The sequence below is a fragment of the Copadichromis virginalis genome, linkage group LG5 (genome assembly GCF_057382275.1).
Source record: "Copadichromis virginalis isolate Kocher_CV1m ecotype Utaka linkage group LG5, C_Virginalis_male_GT1.1, whole genome shotgun sequence".
NCBI lineage: Eukaryota > Metazoa > Chordata > Actinopteri > Cichliformes > Cichlidae > Copadichromis > Copadichromis virginalis.
Window position 1 is genome coordinate 23133881 of NC_140622.1, and position 19562 is coordinate 23153442.

Sequence of the window (19562 nt, forward strand, 5' to 3'; positions counted from 1 at the left end):
ATCGCCTTCTGTCTGGAGTTTCATGAAAGATCTTGAGCAGTTGGGACCACAGTAATCAAGAACACCATCCGTAACACTCCACAATGTAATAGATCAAACTCTTGCAGCACCTGCAAGGTCCCCCTGCTCAAGAAGGCACAAGTTCTGGGCTGTCTTAAGTTTGGGGCTGTTCTGGGTTTCTTTTTACCATACAGGACAACATCACTGCATTGAGGGGTCACTGGATGGGGCCATGTACTGTAAAACCTTGGATGAGAACCTCCATCCATTAGGTCATGCATGGGTCTTCCGGTATGACCTAAAACCAGGGTCGGCAACCCTGGGCACCTGTGCCAGCTGTGGCATGCGAAGGGTTAACTGATCTGGTTAACGACCATAGCTGGACTGGCCATCGGGCATACCGGTGATGGTGATCGTTTATTTAATATTAATTTCTAGTATCAGCTGATGTTTGCTGGAGCCACAGCTGTAAGCTGCTGGCCATGATATAGGTTTGGATATGTGGTGAGAGGGAAACGGAGATGTCCTTACTGAATTATCAGAGCTGAACAGGTTATGGGGAAACAGGTTTACCTTTTAGGTGACATGAATGAGTTGAAGGGAAGTTATGAACTGTTTCTGAGAGACAAATAACACCAGGATCCTTTTCTAAGTAGCTGAAAGCTGGTAACTGTGCAGGGGCGGGTCTAGCAAAGTTTTGCCAGGGGGCCAGGAAGGGCATTAACAGGGAAAAGGGGGGCACAAAGAAATACTTTTCTTTCTTATTCCATCCATCCATCTTCATCCGCTTAGGCAGCAGCCTAAGCAGAGATGCCCAGATCTCCCTCTCCCCAGCCACCTCCTCCAGCTTATCCGGGGGAACACTAAGGCGTTCCCAGGCCAGCCGAGAGATATAATCTCTCCAGCGTGTCCTGGTCTGCCCCGGGGCCTCCTGCCGGTGGGACATGCCCGGAACACCTCACCCCACCCAGGAGGCGCCCAGGAGGCATCCATATTAGACGCCCGAACCACCTCAGCTGGCTCCTTTCGATGTGGAGGAGCAGCGGCTCTACTCTGAGCCCCTCCCGGATGGCCGAACTTCTCACCCTATCTCTAAGGGAGAGGCCAGCCACCCTTCGGAGGAAGCTTATTTCCGCCGCTTGTATCCGCGATCTCGTTCTTTCGGTCACTACCCACAGCTCGTGGCCATAGGTGAGGGTAGGGACGTAGATCGACCGGTAAATTGAGAGCTTCGCTTTTACGCTCAGCTCCCTCTTCATCATGACGGACCGGTGCAGCGTCCGCATCACTGTAGCCGCAGCACCAATCCGTCTGTCAATCTCCAGCTCCCTTCTCCCATCACTCGCGAACAAGACCCTGAGATACTTGAACTCCTCCACTTGGGGCAGGAACTCATCCCTGACCCGGAGTGGGCACTCCACCCTTTTCCGGCTGAGAACCATGGCCTCAGATTTGGAGGTGCTGATCCTCATTCCCGCTGCTTTACACTCGGCTGCGAACCGTTCCAGTGTGAGCTGGAGGCCTTCACTCGATGAAGCCAACAGAACCACATCATCCGCAAAAACCGCGACCAGGACGAAAACCGCATTGTTCCTCCTGTATCCGAGGTTCGACTAACGGACGAACTCTCCTTTCCAGCACCCTGGCATAGACTTTCCCAGGGAGGCTGAGGAGTGTGATCCCCCTGTAGTTGGAACACACCCTCCGGTCCCCCTTCTTAAAGATGGGGACCACCACCCCGGTGTGCCAGTCCAGGGGTACTGCACCTGATCTCCACGCAACATTGTAGAGGCGTGGCAGCCAGGACAGCCCTACAACGTCCAGAGCCTTCAGGAACTCGGGGCGGACCTCATCACCAAGGAGTTGTTTAACTGCCTCAGTGACCTCGCCTCGGAAATTGGCGGGTCATTCCCCTCAATCCCAGACTCTGCTTCCTCCTCGGAAGACGTGTCAGTGGGATTAAGGAGGTCCTTGAAGTATTCCTTCCACCGCCCGACAATTTTCTCAGTCGAAGTCAGCAGCGCTCCACCAGCACTATACACAGTGCAGGTAGAGCACCGCTTTCCCCTCCTGAGACGCCTGACGGTTTGCCAGAATCTCTTCGAAACAGTCCGAAAGTCTTTTTCCATGGCCTCTCCGAACTCCTCCCACACCCAAGTTTTTGTTTCAGCCACTGCCCGAGCCGCATTCCACTTGGCCTGTCGGTACCTGTCGGCTGCCTCCGGAGTCCCACAGGCTAACCAAGCCCGATAGGACTCCTTCTTCAGCCTGGTGGCTCCCTTCACCTCTGGTGTCCACCATTTGGTTCGGGGATTACCACCATGACAGGCACCAACCACCTTGCGGCCGCAGCTCAATGCAGCAGCTTCGGCAATGGAGACGCTCAAGATGGTCCATTCGGACTCAATGTCCCCAGTCTCCCTCAGAATGCTGTTGAAGCTCTGCCGGAGGTGTGTGTTGAAGATCTCGCAGACTGAGGCCTCTGTTAGACGTTCCCAGCACACCCTCACTACGCATTTAGGTCCACCGGGTCTGTCTAGCGTCCTCCCCCGCCACCTGATCCAACTCACCACCAAGTGGTGATCAGTTGACAGCTCAGCCCCTCTCTTTACCCGAGTGTCCAGAACATATGGTCGCAGGTCTGGTGATACGATTACAAAATCGATCATCGACCTGCGGCCTAGAGCGTCCTTGTGCCACGTGCACTTATGGACACTCTTATGTTCGAACAAGGTGTTCGTTATGGCCAAACTGTGATTTGCACAGAAGTCCAATAACAAAACACCGCTCGTGTTCAGATCAGGGAGGCCGTTCCTCCCAATCACGCCCCTCCAGGTCTCACTGTCGTTACCTACGTGAGCATTGAAGTCTCCCAGTAGGACAACAGAGTCTCCAGGTGGAGCACCTTCCAGCACCCCACCCAGGGACTCTAAGAAGGCTGGGTACTCTGAACTGCCACTCGGCACATAAGCGCAGATGACAGTCAGGACCCGTTCCCCGACCCTAAGGCACAGGGAACCCTCTCATCCACCGGGAAAAACCCCAACGTATAGGCAGCAAGCCGAGGGAATATTAGAATACCCTCTCACCAGGGGCAACTCCAGACTGAGACAGAGTCCAGCCCCTCTCCAGGAGACTGGTTCCAGAGCCCAAGCCATGCGTAGAGGTCAGCCCGACTATATCTAGCCGGTACCTCTCAACCTCACGCACTAACTCAGGCTCCTTCCCCACCAGAGAGGTGACATTCCATGTCCCGATTGCCAGTCTTGGTAGCCGGGGATCAGTCCGCCAGGGCCTCCGCTCCTGGCCGCCGCCTGGCACACAATGCACCCGACCCCTATGGCACCTCCTGCGGGTGGTGGGCCTGCAGGAGGATGGGCCCATGTCCCCTTTTCGAGCTGTGCCCGGCCGGGCCCAATGGACTAAGGCCCGGCCACCAGATGCTCGCCCTCGGGCACCCTCCCCGGGCCTGGCTCCAGGATGGGGCCCCGGTAACCCTATCCCGGGCAGGGTAAAATGTTCCCTCGATGTTTTTTCATAAGGGTCTTCTGAATTGCTCCTTGTCTGGTCCCTCACCCAGGACCAATTTGCCATGGGAGACCCTACCAGGGGGCAAAAGTCCCCAGACAACATAGCCCCTGGGATCCCTGGGACAAACAAACCCCTCCACTACGATAAGGTAGCGATTCATTCTTTCTTATTCTCATTTAAAATGTCTCGCTTTTAATAAATAATTATCTTAATCTTACAACCAAAGTTTTTATCTGATGTAAAATGTATAGAAATCATACATATACCAACAAGACTGTACATCACTGTCACAACAGTGTTTGTTTTCATTCAAAGGCTTTATGGCTTTTCCTATAATACCTGGTGGGCCGGTCTCTAGTCATAATGCCCGGGCTGATTTTTTTGTCCCAGTCCAGCCCTGGGCACGACACGCAGTGAATTAATTTGAGAAGGTGCATTAAAAAATAAATGGCTGGGCCAGCGGTGCACATTGCAAATTAGCTTGCATAGACACATTAGTTGTGCCACTTCTTAATGATGGTATCTTAGCTAACAACCCCCAACTACCAGATACAACCAATAAGCTAAAAATTACTTGGCCTACCGGTAAAAGGGACGTTACTAGCTGGCAGTTCTTTCAAGCGATGTTGAAATTTCAACATTCCGACACTTCAAATGCTTCAGGAGCTGTTCGCTCAGCGCAGCATCAACACCGCGGAAATACACGGATACATCGGTAGACTCGTGACAGAACTCACACTCTGTGGGGGTCAAAGTTTGCAGAAATACGAATGCAACTGGTATCCATAGCTGTGCGTGTTCATGGAGCTTGCATTTTCACCTGCTGGACATCACTACCTGACAAGTTTAACTGTCTTCAGAACATTGCGGAGGCCTTATTGACAGTATTTGGCTCTATATATCTGTGTGAGCAGATTTTCTCTCACACGAAGAGAGTCCTCAGGTAGCCATCTGAATGCTGGAGTGAGAGACCAGAGGTCACATTAATACGTGTATCTCTGTATTAACAAACATGCCAATTGGCCCAGTTTATTTTTCTTATCATTGTTGTGAGGAGACCATAAATAGCATTTGCATTTTCTGTTGTACAGTTCATTTGCTGTTATGGAGTTCTTGTTATGGCTAAAAAAGTGTCTTTTTTTTGTTACAAAATAGCTGATAACTATTTGCTGATAGCTGCCAACATCTGCGAACAAATATAATTCTATAAAGTTGTTCTATATAGTGTGTAACTGTTAGTATAGAGCGTTATTAAATTTATTGCTAATGCAATCATATGGCACATTGACTTCTGAGGAAATTTTAGATGGCACTCATCATTAGAAAGGTTGCTGACCCCTGACCTAAAACATATGACCAAGGCAATAAAGAAATGGCTAAAGAAGAAACACATTAAGGTCATGGAGTGGCCTAGCTAGTCTCCAGACTTTGAAGTTTTGAGTTGCCAAGCAGCTGCCAAGAAACCTCAAGGTTTCAGTGAGTGTCTGTAAAGAAGAGTGGGCCAAAAATCCCACCAGAGATGTGTGAAGACCTGCTGAGCAACTACAAGAAACATGTTATGGCTGTCTTACAACTGTGGTTGCCAACAAGGATTTAACTTTAATGTATTTTTTTTTCTGAATTTCTGGTTGATATTCTGTCTCTCTCCATTAAAATTAAACTACCATAAAAATCAGAGAAGATTAGAGTTCATTTCTTTGCAAGTGAGCAAACTCAGCAGGGGATCAGATCATTCTTCCCCCCACTGTATTTTGACATGCTTCAGTGTAATGTATTGAAATAACAAGATTCAAATATGTTCCTAGAGAAATGCAAAACTGCAGTGTCATTAATTGTGTGATTACCTTTTATTTTCTGGCTTACATTTGTGCATATTTTTTATTACTTTACTTGTTATGATTTTTCTGCACTCAAATCTCTGCTCTGAATCTAAACTGATGTGATTCTGTAGAAAAAGGAGACTGTAACATTTCACTCTCATCCAAATCCTAGCAGCCTTGCCCTATGTAAACTGCATTTTAATCTCATCTTGTCAAAATAAAATAGGGAGACGGCCTCCTCATTTCAACACCTTCCTGTCGTGTGGATGAGGCAGCAGCCATCTTATGTGCTCTGATGGAGAGTGGCCGGCACGGGAAGAATCCATGGGCACTTTAAGAAAAGTGACTATTCACATGACGCTGACTGTGACATGACTCAACGTGTCATCAGTACTTTTGCTCATCATGTGTGTATGACAGCTGCAAGCTTGTTTGCTACTTAATGAAATGGGATAAATCAACAAACTGCACTAATGTACTCTGTAGTGGGTTCACCTGAGCCATGAATCATACATACAAACAATTAACTATCCCCTCCCACACAAACACACCCTGGCAATTAAACTTCTGTGCACACATTTACAAGCCAGCACAACTACCAAAGGAAGTAACCGCTAATTAAGAATGCAAACACACTACACACACAGATATGAGGAATACAAGCATGAATGCTTTTTCATGAGGTATTTAAAATACACTCCAACACTCTGGTGAGATTCACAAGTTCACACTTGTGCTAACACCATGTAAAGATTGGCATCTTCCAGCATAAAATAAGCAAACATTGCACCCATGCACAGACACAGAGCAGAGGGACTGGGAAGCTCAGCCTCCATTTTTGTGAAAAGCATTGATGCAGGCTGACTGGGTGGCTGAGCAGGAGTGGTCATGACTCAGTCCGATATGGTATGCTCTAGCTCACATATTTGCCTCCAGCAGCTCTTCTCCAGCTTGAGCGCAGCAAAACATTTGGTGAAATGGAGTCAAAAAAGAACAGTTTTATAACGGCCTCAGCCACACTACATTAAAAATGCACAAAACGGTCCCGGGCTAATCAGTAATCATTACCTCCAGTCATGACCATTGAACGTTTTGATAAAAACTCTGCAGGCTACGCTTGGTATTTCACTCACAATGAAATCTTCGCTTTACAAAACAGACAAAAGGCAAAATCTAATGCCAGAGAGCATGTCTTTAAAAAGTTTGTCTAAAAAAAGAAGCACATCCTCCCTTATTCTAGATTTCGCACGATAAATAATGCATGGCATTTGCTCAAGCTAATAGAGGCCCAAGGCACCTGATGCAACTGTAAAGAGTTCTGCAAGACAGACGTAATGATTGGCCTGAAATTACTCCATTATTAATGAAGCAATTTGCTCCTCACTCAGCCTCTGAACAAGCCTAGTGGGTGTGACCAAAGCATTCCACTGCAAGTATGCACTTATGTAAGGACGCCTTGCAGCCCAGAAATCAACTTAGAACAGACCAATTATAGTAACAAGGCACATCTGCCTTTTATTAGCTGACATACTTCATTAATGAGCCCTACCAGGAGGAACATAAATATCACTCAGTGCAGGGGATGACTATGGACTGGACAAGGCTAAATATATTTGTGGCAAGTGAAAACCTATTAAAGCCAACACTGTATATAGCCTTCATGTTCTACAGGACCAATCAGCCACTGCAATGTCTGAAGCCAGGCTAAAAATGCATACAGGACTCAGTACCTAATCACACTGAATGTAAAGAACTGCTTTGGTCCTGTCACTGACACTGCTATTAAACAGGCACATTTGCATACAAAACTTGTTTCGATGTTAAATCTTTGACTTCATCCCGATGCGTGACACAGACTCTCATCAGTAATAACCAGACAGTCTGCCTACTATTCAAATACAAAGGCTGTGCATAATCTACACAACTGTTGCCAAATTAATGTGTTGCAAATGATGATATCATTTTTATTCAGGCGTGGATTCAAAAAACAAATCAAGGAAATCGAATAACACCACACAAATGCTCATTCACGCCCAAAACAAGTGCCCCCTTGTTTTTTTAGGAATCATAAAGAAAGACAAGAGTCAAAGTACACCTGCCCCACACCCTTTATGAGGGTTGCTAGCAGGTTTAGGCATCCAGCCTGTGACGCATCTTTCAGTTTAGCCTCATGACACTGCTGTAACCACAAGAATAAAAAGTGCAGGCCCTTTTAACTCCAGTCAAATCAGGTGCGTCCACACCGATTTGTTTTTTAAAGGGCTGTTCTTATACATAAATCCAAACCAATGTGCCGACAGACAGTCATGTGACGGTCCTGCTAACACTATCCTTCTATGACCTTGAAGGGTGGAGAGACACCGTCTGCTGCTTTGAGTAATGAATGCCCCACTGGCTGTTCGTTATTTTAAATCACATCTCAAACTGGCACAAAGACGCCAGCCGGCTGGTCATATTTAACCTTTACATCACTGAGGTATTCTTCAATTTGCTGCATCATGCCACAGCCTGCCACAAAAAGAAAAAACATACTGTACGGTTCAGTCTGGCCAGACAAGCAGTACGCTGACCTACTCCACAATCTAGTGCACTGTATCATCAGCAATGACATATCCAACTGAACCGAGGGCTTTATATTCAAATGTTCTCTCCAGACTATGAGTCAGCTAACTGTTTCCAATTTCTGCCACCAAGGTTTGACATAAAAATGATTAAAATCAGGGTGAGCATTTTCTCAACATGAACGCGAGCTCAGCTGGGGGTTTTTTTTTATCCACCTTGTTTTCTGTAGATATTTGTGTGCTGCACACACAGGTCAGTGGAAAAGAAGAAGAAAGCTGCAGGTTAGCCTTTTACTTCATTAACTCCAAAAGTGGGTTGAAAGCTCTCTTAAAGTGAATGCAGTGAATGCCAGATGAACAGAGGTAAACAGCGAGAGATGATCAAAGCCAGTGCGAGTAAAGGACAGACAGTGGAAAATGAGAATGACAGTTAGAGAGTAAGACAGATAGAGAGTGTTTAAGAGTCCTTGACAATTGTGTCTGGGCCTTGTGCCTACTCTTGTCAGGCAGTGATTTAACTGGGCCATGACTACACCCCCACACTGAGGCAAGCAGAAAACCTTTTGACATCTCCCCCCTCTAGGGCCAATCTGCTGAACCTTTAAAAAAATACACTAAAATTAAGCAGTGCTGCTTCTATACTGTGTGCAGGAAGTTCAGTTTACCTGTTGGCAGCGTCACTGCACTTTTAACTTAATATGCTCAGATTTCGAGTATATTGTAAAAAACTTGATTAGTGTTTTGTATTTCCTGTGGCTGAGGTGACATTGATTCTGCAGAGGAGTACTAGGAGAGGAGAGTGTCGGCATGTTAAATATTTATGCACACAAATAACTCTTTCCAGAAAGGTTCCCACAAGTATTGAAAAACATGACTGCAATAATTCTCTGAAATCTTGGACTGAGGATGACTGTGGTGTATTGCAGAAGGAGAGCGTGGTGAAAGCACAGTCACAGCTCAAGAAGCACAGTACGTGAAAAAAAACAGAAAGGCAAGAGACAAAAGCAGCAACTGAAATTCACTGCAGTAATGAGTGGATTATGACAGCTACGAGGGCTTGTCTCACCTGGTTCTCCTCATGAGTGACTCTCATTTGCTCTTTGAGGATTGACGTACGAGCCGCCTCTTCTTTCCTCATTATCCTCTCCTTCTTCAGTTCAGGACTCCAGAAACTCTTGATGCTGTTGGTGGAAGATCCCAACTTACTGTCCTTCAGGTCAAGCTCCCGTCGCAGCATCTCATTCTCCCTCTGCATCTCCCTGAGCTGGGCCTGCATCTCCAGCAGCTCCCCACCACTGCCCCGCACTGCCTGCCTCAGCAGAGCAGAGGGCACCCCCTGGTGGTGGTGGGGGTGCAGCATGGAGAGGGAGCCCAGGTCACTGTAAGACAGAAGGTCAGCATGAGGCAGCCCCACAGAAGCAATATTGGGACTGCTGCCCATGGCTGTGACACGGCCCCCATACATGGCCCGACTGGTGGCGCGACCCAGAGTCATAGTGCCTTTTGGGTAGGTGGCAGTGGAGCCCACGCCCTCGTGGTCACTCAGGTACATGGGCCCCGAAGTAGCATAGGCAGCGTTGAGGGACTGGATGTTCTCCATGGAGAGCGTCTTGCCCCCCGCACCGCCCCCGCTCCCACTGTGTGCCCTTCGATGGCCCAGTCTGGGGGACCTTGGTAGGCGCGGGGACCGTACGGGGCTGCTCTCTACATGGCCTACAGCTCTGGCACTGCCGTACATGTCCTGTGATTCGGCGGTGTAGCCACCAGAGGGGTCCTTAACAGGGGCGAGTTATAATGAGACTGCTCTGACTCTTAGAACTGCACATGGGTGACTTATTTCATGTCTGAAAAGGTGGAGTAGATCAAAGTCAGATCTGAGGAAACAGGAGAGAAGCTTCTGTTAGATAAATAACCACTATTTGTACGTGTCACATGAAAGGCACAGCGAGACAAAGCATTTACTATTACAAAAAAACCCCAAAAAAAACACTGCATTCAGAAAAGAATACCAAAACAGACCTGGCCTGCAAAATACTACTATGGATTGAAAAATAACTAGTTTTATCATTTATTAGTTTTATTAGCAGCAAATTGACACAATTTATGTGACTTACAGTAATCTCCCAGCATCCCACTGGATTCATACACTGTCCAGCAGTGATGTACAGTAAATCCCATTAATGATCCCAAATAAACAACGGACTAATTCACAGGAATAATATATCACATGCCCATTCACTGATGCTTGCTTATTGTGCAGTAGAGTGAACAATGATATCCATGGAAAATTTACTGAGATACTAAAGAAAAATCTTTTAAAACATCTAGTCATTTTTTAAGGTTTTTCACATTCTAATGATATTGCTTTAATTAAAACTAATAGGGGCTATTAGTTGTATTGTTTTATTATATTAAGATATAATGATAAAGTACAGACCCAATTAGCAGTGTTGATTCCTAATTAGCTCCTCGTGCGAGGAGAAAAATGTGTTGTTCGGAAAGTGGTTTTAATGAGCAGTTAGCCCATAACATGTCCCACATACACAGAAGCATGACCGAGCATGCTTGTAACAGTATGAAGAGCATCACAGCACATGAACACAGAGTATCACAGTGCATCCAACAGTGCAGTCAATGCAATATCTAAAGAAATAAATGTGATTTATGTGTGTACAAAAAGACAGCTAACAGATTCCATGGCAAACAGAACAGAGTAAAGCCCTGCAGTATTTTATTGTCTCATAAACGGATAATTTAATTCACACAGTAATATTCACAATAAGACTGTAAAGAGTTTGGGATTGAACGTGTCTTTGGGATCAGCACAATGCTGCAGCCGTTATCTCTTAACTGCATGTTGTTATGTGCAAACAGTAAAGTGTGGATGGTTGTCTGATTCTCTGCGTTTTCCTGTGTTAGACTGGTGAACTGTCCATCCAGTGTGTACGCCGCCTCTTTGCCCAGTGTCATCTGGCATAGACTCCAGACTGCAATGAAGAAAATAAATGGATATTTTTGACTGGGTTTCATTTTTTGAACATGTGAAGGGATTAGTATTAACTATAACAGTAATGCCATAGTATGGGGCCTAGTTTGTTTTTTGTTTTGTTTTTTCAGAAATTAAAAGACTGCAAAGCAAAGCAGACATTACTGGCTAAATGGGAGAAAATGATGTGGGAGAGTTAATTTTTAATGGGTGTAATAATGGATGTGTCAGTTTGTGCCATCTTTAGTTTAAATATATCACAAGATGTATTACGCTTATAATTTATTTAAACCTGATGTCCTTATTACACCGTAGCTGATATTTGGGGTCAAATACCTTATATAACCCTGTATAACCCTGTATAAGACAAAGGTTAACTGAGCTTATAGGCATTCAGTGTAAGTTAAAAAGAACCAGACTCTTCCATCAAAGTGTCTCCTTTGGTGACACTTGTTATGCAGATCCAGTTGCCATGGTGACTATGCCAGGGCTAACAAAGATAAAGCACCTCAGTCGTCTGACGTAATGTTTCAAAAAGGTCTGATTAAAAAATTTTTTTTTTAAATGTTTAATTGTATATGCAGCACAAAATTTACTTAAGGGTATATTCTGCAAATAATTCCTTTTTTATTATCATGTACATTCTTGTATTTTACTTTGAAGGGCAGTTAAAATGACAATTAATGGCACGGTAGAGCATATCGACAGGTTGGGCAGTGTGTGAAATTCAATGCGATTTTTGATGATGGGGACCCTCAGCTGCTTTCACCGAAGCTTCATCTGTAAATCAGCGCCTGCCCAGCAGCGATCACTGCAGCCAGGCTGAGGAAGTGGAACGAGACAGTGTCTTCTCTGCTAGCTGTATTAAGTAACAGGTGTCTGGAAACAGAACGGGGCTGGACAGATATATGCATATATTTAAAAAGGGCAAAAGAAAATCAAATGGAATCTGTCTAAAGGCTCGGACAGAGCATGCCTTCAGATATTTCATCTATATCCTTTAGCTGCAAAAAACCCCTCTTTTTTAACTTTACATGCTCAAAGGGACACGAGCAAATTAAATGCAAATTTCAAATATGCTGACATGTGCAACAACAAAGCCTGCTGCTGTTATCTTCAGCGGTCAGCTTGCTACAGCAGCTCTGTGAAGTCTAGTTGGTAAATTTATGGGGAAAAACCCCCAACATATCCAGCAAAAGACTGCAGAGAAGCATCTTTTAACAAATTAGCACTGTCCTGCTAATGAGCCTCATAATCATTATTTTTTTGCTGATAGATGACACTGCTCAGAGTTGAGGCATTAATGTGTCAGAAAATATCCAGTGAATCAGAGTTTGTTAGGATATATAAATGTGAGTCTCTACAGAATTAGGATTATTGTTTTAGTTTGACTTGTGTCAAAAATGATGAGCCAACGATTCAGGCAGTGACTCCAGCATGTTTCTCACTCTGTAAGTTGACCTAAAATATGTCTTCTTGTCCAATGCTGAAGCTTTTTAGGCTATCCAACTTCCATTCCGAGTTAGGCATATAAACTCTGAAATTACAGGAAAACCACACATGCAGAACAATGCTGGGAAATGTTTAAAAAAAACAACAACAACATACAAACACAGGTTTTGAAAGCACAATAGACTGCCACCGCTTAAGTGAACACACCAAAAGTGTGTCTTTCTCTGTCCTAACAGAAATCAGCTGCTAGTGATAAGGCTTTTACATTGCACAGTATTCCCTGTCCACCATATGGCACATTCCAAGCACATCATTGTGCCACAGTCATGTGTTTCTCTACTTGCACTTGCAGTGGTGGAATAGTTGGATGGAAATCTGTAAATTGTGGTTTGGTCATAGGACTTGCAGTGTAAGATTGCAGATAGTGAAAAAATTTACACTAAATCATCCATTTAGTCCATTTAGTCATTGTTGTTTGTTTCATTGTAGAAGCTGGACTCAAGTGACAAATATCTGTGACAAATACCATAACGTGCTATGTTCTACCTTATATACTGTGTTATAAAAGACTGTGGGGGCTCGTTTATTGTTGTTATAACCCTTTTCTAAAGGAAAATTGAATCACCTGCATCTGAAGCACACTGCTGAGAAAGCCAGAATGACAAAACTGTCAAAAAATGGAAAAAGGAGAGTATCTATTTTTGCAGAAACAGTGATAATATAGAAGAACCTCAAGAGATGCCAGCTGATGACAAGCCCAACTGCAATCATCTACCTTATATGGATAACAAAAGGTTCCATGACAAATCAGAAGGGAAATCAGAGCTTACTTCCATTATGACACCAAACTTGTTTACAGACTTTATTATCCAGGCTTTCTGCTGTGAGCTTATTATTGCGATCGTAAATATCAAACACGCGTGGTTTTGGAGGGTTTGAAACATAGATTATGCCGCTGAGGTGACAAACCTAAGAGCAAATTACAGTATAACACGATCAGAGAGAAATGGTGCGGAAACAGCAGAGAGGGTACAGATGTCCCGAAACAAAGATTTCACCACAGGGGATGCTTTGGCTACCTCTGGGGTCAGGGGGAGTGTTTCCTATCAGGCAATCGTGACATTTTATGAAAGGCTGCACGGGGGTATTTTGTTCTTACCCTGATAAAACTGATGAAACGACCAGCCTACTAAACTATATGGAGCGGCTGTGGTAATGTGAGGTCAGAGCGCATGCCAATGGCGGACAAAGAAGGACATTTTCTATAAATAGACTGTCATATGGGCCGATAATAGTTAGTAATTCATGTGAAGGCGGCCAAGCACGCCAACCGGTTCCTTACGAGAGCAAGTGCAACACATGCAGCCTCCTCATCATGTATTCTACTACAGAGCCTTGACGCCCCCGAATGCCTCCCACGGACTTCAACGCTTGGATGATTAGATGAGAAAATGTAGATGTCCACTTATCCACCAAATTCCAGTATTTAAGGATGGTCCAGCTTATGCTTCAGGCTCCTAATGGAAGATGTCACGGGCGGGGGGAGGGAAATGTCAAACACCCCGATATCACGGTAACCTTCATTAAGTCATAAACGACTATTTGGAGCTGAGGTGTTTCTCCTTATGTCGCCTTATTGACACTGGGTGATAGGGGCTACATTTAATGCAGCACAGTAATACAGGAAGGCACGACCGAGCAATTGACAGCTCACTGGGCCTACATTTTCGATAGCTCCAGCGTGGTGTGCATCTGAATACACCAATGAAATATTAGTCTAACCCGCCGTGGAGAAAGCGATTGAAACCTTTATTTTGAAAGACTTCGCTGCTCTATCGCGTCAACGCGGCTTAAAAATGCAAATTCTTACGTATCAAGTGAGCTATGCAATCAGCCACCACGGAATTAGGAGGATTTCTTTCTTCTTCTTTTTTTTAAACGCACACAGCCTGTGCCTTTTCCCCCGGCAAGTCGTTCATGAAACCCTCAAGAAGGCAGGGAAAAAAAACCTTCGCGCATGTCAGGCGTTCATTCTTCTGTAATGAAAATCACAGATCTGATGTGAGGTAAAATAAACGCACGGGCTTTACCTTTATCGATGTTAATTCCTCTTCTTCGCCGCTCTAGACGGCATCTTGTCGCCTCCATTCACCCGAGCAGCCTCTCTCAGCATCCTGCGCTGTCATTGGGCAGCGGGCACGCTCTCTCTCCTCCTCTACACGCCAGGGAGCAGCATCACCACTACTGCAAGTGGCAGCTGGCGGGAGGGGATGGGCGAGAGGGATGCGGAGAGCGGCCTGCGCTGAATCTCACATCTTGGTGCTGAATGGGAATCACTGACCATTCCCACCCACATTAGTAGAAGATATTTGGATCTTGTTTTATTTTATTTTATTTGCACGTCTCTCTGTGTCAATAATAGCGCATCAAACCTGCGTGCACAGGGCCCTGGAAGCACTTTGATGCTTCCAGGTGCCCAAGTGTCCTTGTGTAAGATATCGAACCCCAGATTGCTCTCCGATGCGTTCATCAGAGTATGAATGTGTGTGTCTGTTAGATAGACAGCACTTAAGTGTAGAAAAATCGTGCTTGTATGAGTGGGTAAATGAAGCATGTTGTGTAAAGCGCTTGGAGCGCTCAAGTGGAGTAGAAAAGTGCGATATAAGAAACAGTCCATTTATAAAGATATGTTAAGTAGCCCAAAAAGGCTGGATTGGTTATAATGTAAGTACAATAACACAGAGTCATAAAGATACTTGAATCAGGTCACAGTTTGTTTACCAAAGCAAACAAATATATCGTGCTTTAAAAAACACAAAAAACCCCACTGGAAATCTTTTTTTTTTTTTGGTAGTCACTCACTTTTTGGCACACCACGGGCAGTCCAGCTTTACATGCTTTACAACACCCCAAATACAAGTGTGGTGGTTAGTTATCAGCTCCTGCACTTAGTCTGCTGCTTTAAGTAGTAAAATTGTGTATTTAATATTAGATACAAGGACAAATTACAATCAAATTATTATGTGATTGTATTGAACTGATTATATATGATTATATTGCACTGACCTTTGTTTAAGTACAAATCAGTTTGGATCATTGACAAAATATACCTGAATACTTTTTTTATTCAACAAGTAGTAGAAAGTAACTCAGTACATTTACTAAAGTATTTTAAGGTTACTTATGTATAGCAGGACTCAAATTTGTTTTTTAATCACCTGTTTCTATCATTAGGGCTTAGTCTGTGTGACAGCCTCAGCTCTTTACAGCAAAGCCCGTATGTTTCTGTGACCTATCTGTAGAATGATAGGTCACAGAATCAGGACCACTCTTGCACATCTGATCTAGTTCATTCTTTCTCATCAAGCAGAAGAAACAATCTGCTTGCATGAAAGTGGATCAAGTGCATTTTATTACATATTAATGTCTGTTAGAGTGATTAAAGCCAGTCCAGGTTTGGTTTACATAAGCTACGGGCCTTAATCAGAAAATCCATAATAAAAAGTTGTAAATCAGTCCGATGAAAGGAAACAAACCAGAAAACATGCAGACCATCCTTGAAAACATGGTAAAGCTTAGCAATTAGCTTAGCAATTAGCTTAGCCTTGCATGAAGCTCAGAAACAACAGGAAACCGCTACCGTTGCTGTATGTATAAGACATAAAAATCTACTGCATTGATCAGCAACTCAAGGCCTCATTAATTAACTTGAAATTGGTCTTGTTTAATGTAGTGAAAGCTTTAAGCTTTAGGCAGTTTCTGCCTCTGTATTCAGTCAGAGGCAGAAACTGTTTCATCTGATGCACTGGTAATCTTACAGCAACAACAAAACTTCATGCAGTAACATTTTACCATACAGACAAGAGAGTGATATTAATCTTCTCTAACTCTCCACAAACACAATAGGAATGCCCCCACACCCAAAAAACATCCTCTTTAAAATATGAAAGCAGCCCTGAACTAGGACAGATAATCTTTGTTTTTAAATCAAACCACTGGAAGAATCACAGAGCCAGAAAAGCACTGACACATTGTGTGCTCTTTTATAAAACAGTATTCAGCCTGCCAGCATTATAAATCAAATTTGCCTGAGGGTAACCACGAATCTGTTGAGCTGCTCTGACAGAGGAACCTACGCTGCAGCGGAAATCAATCTAAACCCATGACATCATGCACTGTGATTTTACCATGAGGTGAGTGCGTCCTTCACATGTGTTTGAACACACAGCCCCGAGGGCTTTTCCAATTCCGAACAATTTCCCCCTGGCTCCTGTCTTCCTCCTGTTCTCACCAGCCTTCAGGCCTCCTGGAATTACAGGGACTTTCTCCAATTTTACATTGTAAACACTGACGCTAAGTGTGCTTGACAGGGCCCAAAGGAGAAGCATCAGCATTTCTGTGTCCTGAACACACAAACACGCCAGCTCACATGGTCTCTCTGTTTCTGAAGCTCTTTATTTCATGCGCACACGCCAGTATCCAGAAACAATAATGAGGGGGAAAGAGGAAGCAGTAAAACACCCTTTGGGCATGTTGACTGAATAATCTCTTCTTCTATCTTCCTCTGATGTTTCCATTATCATATCTCATAACCAGCAGGACCTCTTTTTTGTTGTGAGTGCTAGCCATAAGGTTTACTTGCCTCATGTGTGACATCAGTGCCACGGTCAGTTTGCTCAGTATTTAAGTGTTTTAGACTTTCAAGTTTTGTTTTTGTAAATATCTGATGTGATTGTTGGCTTACTTAGAATTTAGGCTGTTTCATGTATTTCCCCACTTTAGTGTATTTAGTGCTGTTCTCGGTCCTTTAGAGTTTAATTCCTCCTTCAGTGTGCCATCCTCTCTTGTCAAGTCTCCTGTATTAAGTTTATTCCGTTGTCTGTTTTCCAAGTTGACTCACTTCCGGCTTTATTTTGATAGTCCATTGTTCCTTGTGCTTTGCTTTTAGTTTTTCTTCCCTTCTCCCATCTTCTGTGATTTAGTTCAGGTGTTGCCTCGTTCTCTCCATCTGTTTCCACTTCGCTGATTGCCCTTCTCCCTGTCTGTGTGTATGCAGTGCCATGTGTCCTATTAGTCTTTGTTAGAGTGTCTGCTCTCCTGGCAGTTCCCATTCCCTGTGTGTGTTTTCTTGTAGTTCATCATTTCCAGTGTTTCCCTTATTTTTTCTTGTTAACACTCTATTAAATCATTTGCTTTATCATCACCTCTGCCTGCCCGAGAGCCTGCATTCAGGCCATCCTCACAACACTGAACGCAGTTTGTAACATCCACAGACCCATGACAATCAGAGGCAATCTCTCTTCTTAACTTTTGAATTCAATTAGGTGAGTTTAAGGCCACGATCCCAAAGAATTTGCATGCACAGGTACTGGTACACACTCCTACATATCTTAAGTATCTCACACTACCCAAAATATAACCAGCACTGCATCAAAAACACTAATGCTAAGTGCCACAAATCTAACCCCAAAAGCTCCATCACTCCATCACAATGTGGAAAGTTCACAAGAAACCACTAAGTTGTCAAATAATAACAACAACTGTATTAAAAATTATTCTGAAATGTGTTACGGATTGTAAATCTGTAACAAAGAGAAATCTTATTTTAAAAACATGAGAAAGGAATAAAATAAAACAAAATGCCAATAGTGAACCACTGAAAAAGAAAACCGCCTGTATGAGACACACACACAGGAAACGCACATGCTGCAAGGGTAATGAAATGAAGGTGAAACAAATAAGGGAAGAGTAGGTAGTCACACAGACAGGAAACCCTCATGGGCAAGAAAGGAAGTTTCTTAAATGAAAAGAGAGCTAAAAATAAAATAGGAAGCAGTAATAAAAATGTGAGGAAACAAAACATTCATTAATGCATATGATATATTGATGTGTAAGCTTTGTGCGGGGGGGGGTTGTTTATTTTATCTAGCATTATGTTTTTAGAGGCAGTGGGGTTTTATGTGGCTTGTTCTGATAACTCTGTATCCAAACAATGGAAACAGTGAGACAACTGAATCAAAACTTAAATCTTGGTTTTATTAAAATTGGTTTATCTCACGCTACAAAAAACCCCAGACCCCGAGAGCCAAGTGCTCACGAACATTATAAAGTTTGTGTGAGCAGTTTCATTATTACCCAGAAGCACACCCAGAAAGGGGCCAGTGTTCAGCTGAAATGAACAATCAACTGATTAGTTGTTCAAAACATTGCTGTTGATATTGTGAGTTCTCTTAACTGCTTACGTTTTTTAAAATAAACAATCCTAAATGAAAACTAAAAACAACCCTTTAATGAAACTTTGTGCTGATGCTCAGACAAAACAATGCATTCAAATATGATGGATTTCAGGGAATATTGGTGGGAATTTGTTCCCTCTTCTTTATCCTTACTTTGCTGGAGAAACCTGGAGTTTCGCTGAACGCTGATGGGTCGGTGAAACACGGCTGTCAGTCAGAGTAGCACTATGACATAAAAAAATATCAGAAATGTCCTTTTTGAAAAGTTTTTAAAATCAGTATTTGCACTGATAGGCATATAAATAATTGTACAAAATGTCACCATAATAAAACCGAGTCTTAACAATTTCTTAAAAAATTTCAAAATCGAATCGTTGGAATTCTTTTTTTTGACATATGCTATTCAAGCAATATGTTTTTCTCATATTTAGTTTTTCTTGATAGAGTCATATTGTCTTACATCAAGGCATCCAGCACCGTGACAATAATAATTTGAGTTTACTTTTTAGTCATCAATTTCCGTTCTTAAATTAAAATTAATAAAACTTAGCCAATCAATGGCGAAACAAAGTCATCAGTCCATAAAGGCGCACAGAGAGGGGTTGTTTCATTATTTAAAGGACTGCGAGCGGGTAGGTTGAGACTGTGACGGGTGAGGGAGGAAACCCTGTTTATTTAATTTCAATAGCCTGATTAATGTTGCCATATTTAGGGCTGATAGGGTTATGGATCTGTTTTTTGATGGTTTCAAACACATCAAAGTCCTGTTAAGCATCTCCTCAGTCTGTAAAAGTCGCTTTTAGTTTTTCTGTACACTTTTCATCGTACACTTGTCTGGTTTGTTATGTGTTTAAAAGATTTAGAAACAGGGAGTGCTGCACTCGCAGGAGATTTCTCAGAAATGAGTAGCACGGTGAATCAGTTTAAATTTAAAGCCTCAATTCCTGTAATCTTTGAGCCCACTGAGTGATCGTAA

The 19562-nt window shown here is 43.5% G+C and overlaps 1 protein-coding gene across 7 annotated transcripts in view; it reads right to left on the reverse strand.

Annotated features, from left to right (window-relative positions):
• The window catches only part of erc2 (ELKS/RAB6-interacting/CAST family member 2), a 45289-nt gene extending 30734 nt beyond the window's left edge, over positions 1-14555 (reverse strand). For 6 of the 7 annotated variants that reach the window (XM_085456808.1, XM_085456806.1, XM_085456807.1 and 3 more), the window contains exons 1-2: positions 14441-14555; positions 8979-9786 (exon numbers count right to left, since the gene is read on the reverse strand). In XM_085456808.1, the coding sequence (XP_085312934.1) occupies positions 8979-9650 (672 nt within the window). In that variant the 5' untranslated portion in view covers positions 9651-9786; positions 14441-14555. The remainder of the gene's footprint in view (positions 1-8978; positions 9787-14440) is intronic. The other variant, XM_085456810.1, reaches the window with a different exon arrangement.
• Positions 14556-19562: the final 5007 nt, after the last annotated feature.